The following is a 7,500-nucleotide window of genomic DNA, read 5'->3' as shown; positions in this document are numbered from 1 at the left end:
GGAGGAAGAAGAGGAAGACTGGGGGCCCGCTTATGCCTGTTATAATCTGTTTCTATCTCTGTTTTCTCTCATGTCTCTCTTTCCATAATCTCTAAGGCATAAACTGTTTGGTATTTATAGTTCTCTCTATCTCTTTTTTCTCTCTCTCTCATGAATTTTTAGGAGAGAGTGCAGGAGAGACTAACTTTTTGTGTATGTGTGTAGTTCAATCTAAGATAATACTGTATGATTATATTTTTATCTTTCTCAATTTCCATCCGTTTTCTCTAATGCAAGTTGTCATATATATATCTTCTAACTTGCTCTATTTGATCTGTATTTTTCCTCAATTTCTATCAGTTTTTTTAATGCAACTTGCCATAATATGCTTCTAACTTAATCTGGGAAGAGTGCTGTATTGATCTAGTTTGCCTTAATATCTTCTATCAGTTTCCTTTAATGCAAGTTGCTATATATTTCCTCTATCTCATGTTTTTAAACGGATATTATGTGATCTAGTGTTCTTCCTTTTCTATCTAACTTCATATGCAGCTCTATTATCCTTTTAACCTGCTATGGGAAAATATTACAATGATCTGTGTGTTTTTCTCTTACCAATCCATCAAAGTTCTTGTACAATTGAGCTCTAGTCTTGTCAATGGCTCAGAAATGATGGTGTTTAATGATGCATAATTTTACCCATTTCGTCCAGTTCATCAATTTCTCTACTTGCAATTTGGTCAGTCGTTTAATTGATGCATTCTGGCTGTCTTCATTAATACTTTTCTATGTCTCATGTTTCAGTCAATCAATTATCTATTTTTATTTGGGAATCGTGGTTCATTTGTTTCTTTTACTAATTCTTTTTTTTCTATTTCTTTGCATTACTTCTGTTTTTTTATCATGCAGTCAAGTCAACCATTTTTTATTTTTTTAGTATTGTCGTTATTTTCTTGCTTGTTTCTTTTTATCACACACGCTAAAGTCAGTCTGTGTTTGTTTGTGTTTGAGAATCGTGTTTGTTTTCTTGTATGTTTCGTTTTTCACACACGCTAAAGCCAGTCCGTGTTTGTTTGTGTTTTAGAATCGTGTTTGTTTTTCTTGTGTGTTTCGTTTTTCACACACGCTAAAGCCAGTCCGTGTTTGTTTGTGTTTGAGAATCGTGTTTGTTTTCTTGTATGTTTCGTTTTTCACACACCAAAGTCAGTCTGTGTTTGTGTTTGTGTTTGAGAATCGTGTTTGTTTTCTTATCATTTCGTTTTCAGTTTGTGTTTGTGTTTGTGTTTGTGTTTGAGAATCGTGTTTGTTTTCTTATCCTTTCGTTTTCAGTCTGTGTTTGTGTTTGAGAATCGTGTTTCTTTTCTTATCATTTCGTTTTCAGTCTGTGTTTGTGTTTGTGTTTGAGAATCGTGTTTGTTTTCTTATCATTTCGTTTTCAGTCTGTGTTTGTGTTTGAGAATCGTGTTTGTTTTCTTATCATTTCGTTTTCAGTCTGTGTTTGTGTTTGAGAATCGTGGTTGCTTTTTGTATGTTTCTTTTCACACACTCAACTCAGTCTGTGTTTGTGTTTGTGTTTAAGAATCGTGTTTGTTTTCTTATCTCTTCGTTTTCACACACACGTTAAAGTCGCCCGTGTTTGTGTTTGTGTTTGTGAATCGTGTTTGTTTTCTTATCTCTTCGTTTTCACACACACGTTAAAGTCGCCTGTGTTTGTGTTTGTGTTTGTGAATCGTGTTTGTTTTCTTATCATTTCGTTTTCAGTCTGTGTTTGTGTTTGAGAATCGTGGTTGCTTTCTTGTATGTTCCGTTTTCACACACTCAGCTCAGTCTGTGTTTGTGTTTGAGACTTGTGGTTGCTTTCTCTTCTGCCTCGTTTTTCACACACCAAAGAGTCAGTTTGTGTTTGTGTTTGTGTTTGAGAATCGTGTTTGTTTTCTTATTTTTTTCATTTTTCACACACCAAAGTCAGTGTGTTTGTGTTTGTGTTTGTGTTTGAGAATCGTGTTTGTTTTTTTTTTTTCATTTTTCACACACACCAAAGTCAGTGTGTTTGTGTTTGTGTTTGTGTTTGAGAATCGTGTTTGTTTTCTTATTTTTTTCATTTTTCACACACCAAAGTCAGTGTGTTTGTGTTTGTGTTTGAGAATCGTGTTTGTTTTCTTATTTTTTTCATTTTTCACACACACCAAAGTCAGTGTGTTTGTGTTTGTGTTTGTGTTTGAGAATCGTGTTTGTTTTCTTATCCTTTCGTTTTCAGTGTGTGTTTGTGTTTGAGAATCGTGTTTGTTTTCTTATCCTTTCGTTTTCAGTGTGTGTTTGTGTTTGAGAATCGTGTTTGTTTTCTTATCCTTTCGTTTTCAGTCTGTGTTTGTGTTTGAGAATCGTGTTTGCTTTCTTATCCTTTCGTTTTCAGTCTGTGGTTGTGTTCGTGTTTGAGAATCGTGGTTGCTTTCTCTTCTGTTTCTTTTTCCACACACCAGAGAGCCGGTCAATGCGTGCGTGTGTGTTTCCGCGTGTGTGTGTGTGTAGGTCCACGCACTTCCCTACACGCCCTGACTCACCCTAACCCACCCTAACCCACCCTAGCCAGCCCTTAACCCACACCACCCATTTTCAGAGCACAAAAAAAGAGAGAGAGAGAAACGTTACATAAAAGAGAACAAACGACGGAGCTGAAGGAACAAAAAACAAAGGAATCACAATAAAGTCTTAACGATCGCGTGACTAAAGGAAGATAAACACTGCTAATGACCGACGGAGGAAGGGGAGGAAGGGGGGGAAGGGGGGAGGGAAGGAAGGGTAGAGAAGAAAGGGAAATAAAGGGAAGGGAAGGAGAGGTAGTGAAAGAGGGGTTATATAGAATGGATGAAGAGAAGGGAAGGGAAGGGAAGGGAAGGGGAGAGGAGCAGAAAGGGAAGGGAATGGGAGAGGAGAAGAAAGGGAAGGGAAGGGAAGGGAAGGGAAGGAGGAGTAGAGAGAGGGGTTATATAGAGTAGATGAAGGGAAGGGAAGGGAAGGGAAGAGAAGAAAGGGAATTAAAGGGAAGGGAAGGAAGAGTAGATCAAGAAAGGTGATATAGAGTGGATGAAGAGAAGAGAATGGAAGGGAAGGAAATGGAAGGAAGAGTAGAGAAGGAGAGGTAATATGAAATGGAAGAAGAGAAGGAAAAGGAAGAAAAGGAAAGGGAAAGGAAGGAAGAATAAGAAGTTGAGATGGAATAAAGTCTTGGTCGCAAGGGCGTAGTGAGTGTTGGTATACAGGGCGTGGGTGTGGGCGTGGGGATAGAGGGCTTAGGTATGTGTGTAAGGGCGTGGGTGAGGCATGGGTGAAGAAGGTATGGATGACGGTGTGTACAGGGCCTGGATATGGGTGTAAGGGTGAGGGGCTTGGAAAATAGTCATGATTGGAGACTGATACGTTTAAAAATATGGACTTTAAGCTCATGAACCCTAACACTAAAGAACATCATGACACTGAACCTTTTATGCCCTACAAAACAACCGCTTGCACTACATCTAACTCTAACTATGGGTGTAAGCGTGAGGGTCTGGGCATGGGTGTAAGGGCATGGGTGTAAGGGCGTGGGTGTAAGGGCGTGGGTGACTATCATTACACCTTATCTAACTCCCTCTCTTGTCTCCCTTCCAGCGCATCCCTCAAGCCATTCACCGCATCGGGCTGAGTTTGGTAAGCGGCTGGGTAGGTTGAATTACATGTTAGGTCATCCGGCAATGTTGGTGACCTCCCCGTGTGGCTACGTGACCCTCTGTGGCGTCTTGGCACTCATCCCTGCCCCCCTCCACCACCCCTCTGGACCCTCCTCTACTAATGTGACCTGACCTGACCTCACCTGATCTTTCTGTATTTTTTTTTCTTTCATTTCTTATCTTCTCTCCTTTCTTTCTTTCTTTCCTTTTTCTTTGTTTTCTCTCACGTGTTTTTTCCTTTCTTTCTTTCTTTCTTTCTTTTTCTCTCTCTCACTCTTCCTCTTTCTCAATCTCTCTGTATCTTATTTCTTTCCTTCGTTCTTTCTTTATTTTCTTTCTTTCTTTCTGTTCTTTCTCTCTTGCATTTATCTTTTCTTTCTTTTTCTTTCTTTTCTCTCTCTCTCCCTCTCCCTCTCTCTATCTCTGTCTATCTATCTAGTTTCTTTCTTTCCTTTCTCTCTCTCTCTCTCTCTCTCTCTCTCTCTCTCTCTCTCTCTCTCTCTCTCTCTCTCTCTCTCTCTCTCTCTCTCTCTCTCTCTCTCTCTCTCTCTCTCTCTCTCCCCTCCCCCCCTTCACACCCCGTAAGGTTCACTGTGATGTTTAGATCTGGTTTGTTTCGCTTCTAACGCCTTTCCCGATGTTGTTTTTGCTGTTGTTGTTGTTGATATTGTTGTTGTTGTTCATGTTGGTGTTAGTGTTAGTGTTATTGTGTTAGTGCTTTTGTTTGTGTTCTCTAAGTCTACTCTCTCTCTCTCTCTCTCTCTCTCTCTCTCTCTCTCTCTCTCTCTCTCTCTCTCTCTCTCTCTCTCTCTCTCTCTCTCTCTCTCTCTCTCTCTCTCTCTCTCTCTCTCTCTCTCTCTCTCTCTCTCTCTCTCTCTCTCTCTCTCTCTCTCTCTCTCTCTCTCTCTCTCTCTCTCTCTTCCTTCCTTTCTTCCTTAAATTTACTGTTTTATGTTTTTTTTCCTTTTTTTCTTCCTTCGTTTCCTCCCTTCCTTCCCTCACTCATTCATTTATTCATTCCTGTTCATCCTTAATTCTTCCATTTTCTCTTCCTCCTCCTCCTCTTCCTCCTCTTCTTCCTCTTCTCCTTTTTCTTCTCCTATTCATTCTATCTTCATTTTTCCTAATTTTAGTCTTTCCTGATTACCATTTTATCCTCCTCCTCCTCCTCCTCCTCCTCCTCCTCCTTCCTTCCTTCCTTCCTTCATCACCTTTAATTTCACACCTCATTCCACCTGGCCGCTCCCTAACTACTTAACGAGCTTCTTCATGCCACCTGTTTAGCGTGAAGACAGCAATTAAGGTTTATGCTAAGAAGGTATTTAAATCTACACTTTTGGGAGAGTTTTTTTTTAATCTTTTTATTCTCCTTTTTTATCTTCTTTTATATTCTCTTTTTTTTGTTTTTGTTTTCTTTTGTTCTTCCTTTTTGTCTTCCATTCATATTGCTTTTTCTTCATTTCTTACCTTCTTGTTTTCTTTTCTTCTTCATCTTTATTTTTTCAGTCTTTTTCTCTAATGTTTTTCGTTCCCTTTCATTCCCTTCCTTCCTTCCTTCCTTTCTTCCAGTCTATATATCTCTCTATCTTTCTTTTCTTTTTTTCTTTCTATTTTCTCTCTTCTTCCTTTCTTTAATTCCTTTCTTCCTTCCTTCCTTCCTTCCTGTCTTTCTATCTATCTATCCGTCTATTTTTTCTATATGTCTTTCTCATCATATTTATCTTTCCTTCCTTCCTTCCTTCCTTCTATCCTTCCTTCCTTCCTTCCTTCCTGTCTTTCTGTCTATCTATGTATCTCTTTTCTATATGTCTTTCTTATCATATTCATCTTTCCTTCCTTCCTTCCTTCCTTCACCACCACCACCGTCATCATCATCATCATCAACATCATCAACATCATCATCATCATCATCATTAACTCTGTATCTTGTTCTGTATAGTCAGCTTGTGTCCGTTTCCATCTGTGTGTGTGTGTGTATGTGTGTGTGTGTGTGTGTGTGTGTGTCATAAATAATATATATATATGGCAACTTTCTCTCTCTCTCTCTCTCTCTCTCTCTCTCTCTCTCTCTCTCTCTCTCTCTCTCTCTCTCTCTCTCTCTCTCTCTCTCTCTCTCTCACGATATAACTGTTAATCTTTCTCCTTCCGTCGCTACGATAGGCTTGAATAGGCTCGTAAGGCGATTGGAATCTCTATGAAAGGACTTGAGTGTGTGTGTGTGTGTGTGTGTGTGTGTGTGTGTGTGTGTGTGTGTGTGTGTGTGTGTGTGTGCACTCTTCCTATCATCGCACTTGGATTAGGGTAAGGCAAAAAGCTTGGTTTGGATAGGATTAAGTCTCTTGTGTCAGGATCAATACTTCAATTACTACAGGATCGAGGACTTAAGTAGGATTAGAACGCGGGGCGAGAGAAGTTGCAGCTGATTAGGATTAAGTAGGATTAGCTTAACGAATCCTTTCAATAGGATCAGAAGTATAGATGAAAGAGGTAAAGGCGGGGACATACGCTACAGCTGCGCGTGGCCTCGGTGCTCGTCTCCAAGCATTGTCCTTGAACCTGTGCGGGAGCCCATCACCGCGGGACACAGGGCCAGTGTGACATCCGGGTTACCACAGTGTACCTACCACAGGTGTCCCAGGTACATATTCATCCACCAGACCGAAAGGAAGGATGAACAGCGGAGTGGTCTGCTCGCCGACTGCCCGGACCAGGATTCGAACCCATGTCCATGGAGTCGCAGCCAGGCACGCTGACGACTGCTCCACGGAGTGTTGTCTTGGTGGAATAGGATCATGATAAAGAGCTTGGTTGTAAATAGTAACGCAATCTTATATGTAGTTTATAGGGACAAGAAGAATAGGATTAAGAATATGGTTAAGATGTGAAGGAGGGATTTATTTATATGTGAGTTCTTTTTGAGGATTGGAATAAAGGGTTCGATTGTAAATAGTAACCCAATCCTATTCACTGAGACCCAAGTATTACTTAGCGGATCTCTTTTTTAAAAGTAGTGTAATGTAATTCTAATCGTCAAAAGTAAACACGATCACGCACTTAATTACAGTGATCAGGGGCTGTAATTAAGGTCTGACAGGTAATTTGGAGTCACTCGTAAATCACAGGTGCCACGGCTGACTGCCCTTGGAAAGAACCATTAATATCAACAATAACTTGAGGCCCATTGTGTATTCAGCTGGAGAGACTGCCAGAATATTTGGAAGGCTATAGAGAGTGCCAGCATATAGTTAGTTATGGAGAGTGCCAGTTCTCTTTCGTTAGCCATGCGGAGTGCCATTATATTGTTAGCTCTGGTGCCAGCTCGATATTTGTTAGCTATTCAGTGCCAGTATTTTGTTAGATAGAGTGCCAACCTTACATGACCTTGTGTTTGAGGGTGCCAAAGGTACAACAGACCCAGCACGTGCCAATCCATTAAACTATCCAGGATTATTTGAGTGCCAGTTATATTTTGTTAGCTAGAGTGCCACTTATGCACTTTATTAGTTATAGGAGTGCCAACCATACATGAGAGACTGTATGAGAGTGCCAGTTAGAACGGACCCAGCCAGTGCCTTTATCATAGTTAGGGCAGTGCCAAGACCCTTTACAATGCTTCCTCGTATCTAAGGTAGTGCCACTTCCACCTCCACCTTTGTTAGTACAGTACCACTCAACCCATGGCATAGTAAGGGCAGTGCCAGCCATCCAAAACAGTCTTTATCATAGTCAGAAGAGTGCCAACCATCCTCTACCGTATCTAACAGAGCGCCAATCACCCTCTAGCATAGTTAAGACAGTGCCAATCAACAGTAGA

The 7,500-nt window shown here is 40.5% G+C and overlaps 1 protein-coding gene across 2 annotated transcripts in view; it reads left to right on the top strand.

Moving 5' to 3' along the window:
* LOC126993261 (glycine receptor subunit alpha-4-like) overlaps positions 1 to 7,500 on the top strand; it is a 153,303-nt gene that overhangs the window by 128,136 nt on the left and 17,667 nt on the right. For both annotated transcript variants that reach the window (XM_050852210.1, XM_050852218.1), the window contains one exon: positions 3,628 to 3,678. In XM_050852210.1, coding sequence (XP_050708167.1) covers positions 3,628 to 3,678 — 51 coding nt within the window. The remainder of the gene's footprint in view (positions 1 to 3,627; positions 3,679 to 7,500) is intronic.

The sequence above is a fragment of the Eriocheir sinensis genome, chromosome 7 (assembly GCF_024679095.1).
Source record: "Eriocheir sinensis breed Jianghai 21 chromosome 7, ASM2467909v1, whole genome shotgun sequence".
Classification (NCBI taxonomy): Eukaryota; Metazoa; Arthropoda; class Malacostraca; order Decapoda; family Varunidae; genus Eriocheir; species Eriocheir sinensis.
Note: the sequence above shows the minus strand (reverse complement) of the source record. Positions and strands in the feature narration are given on the sequence as shown.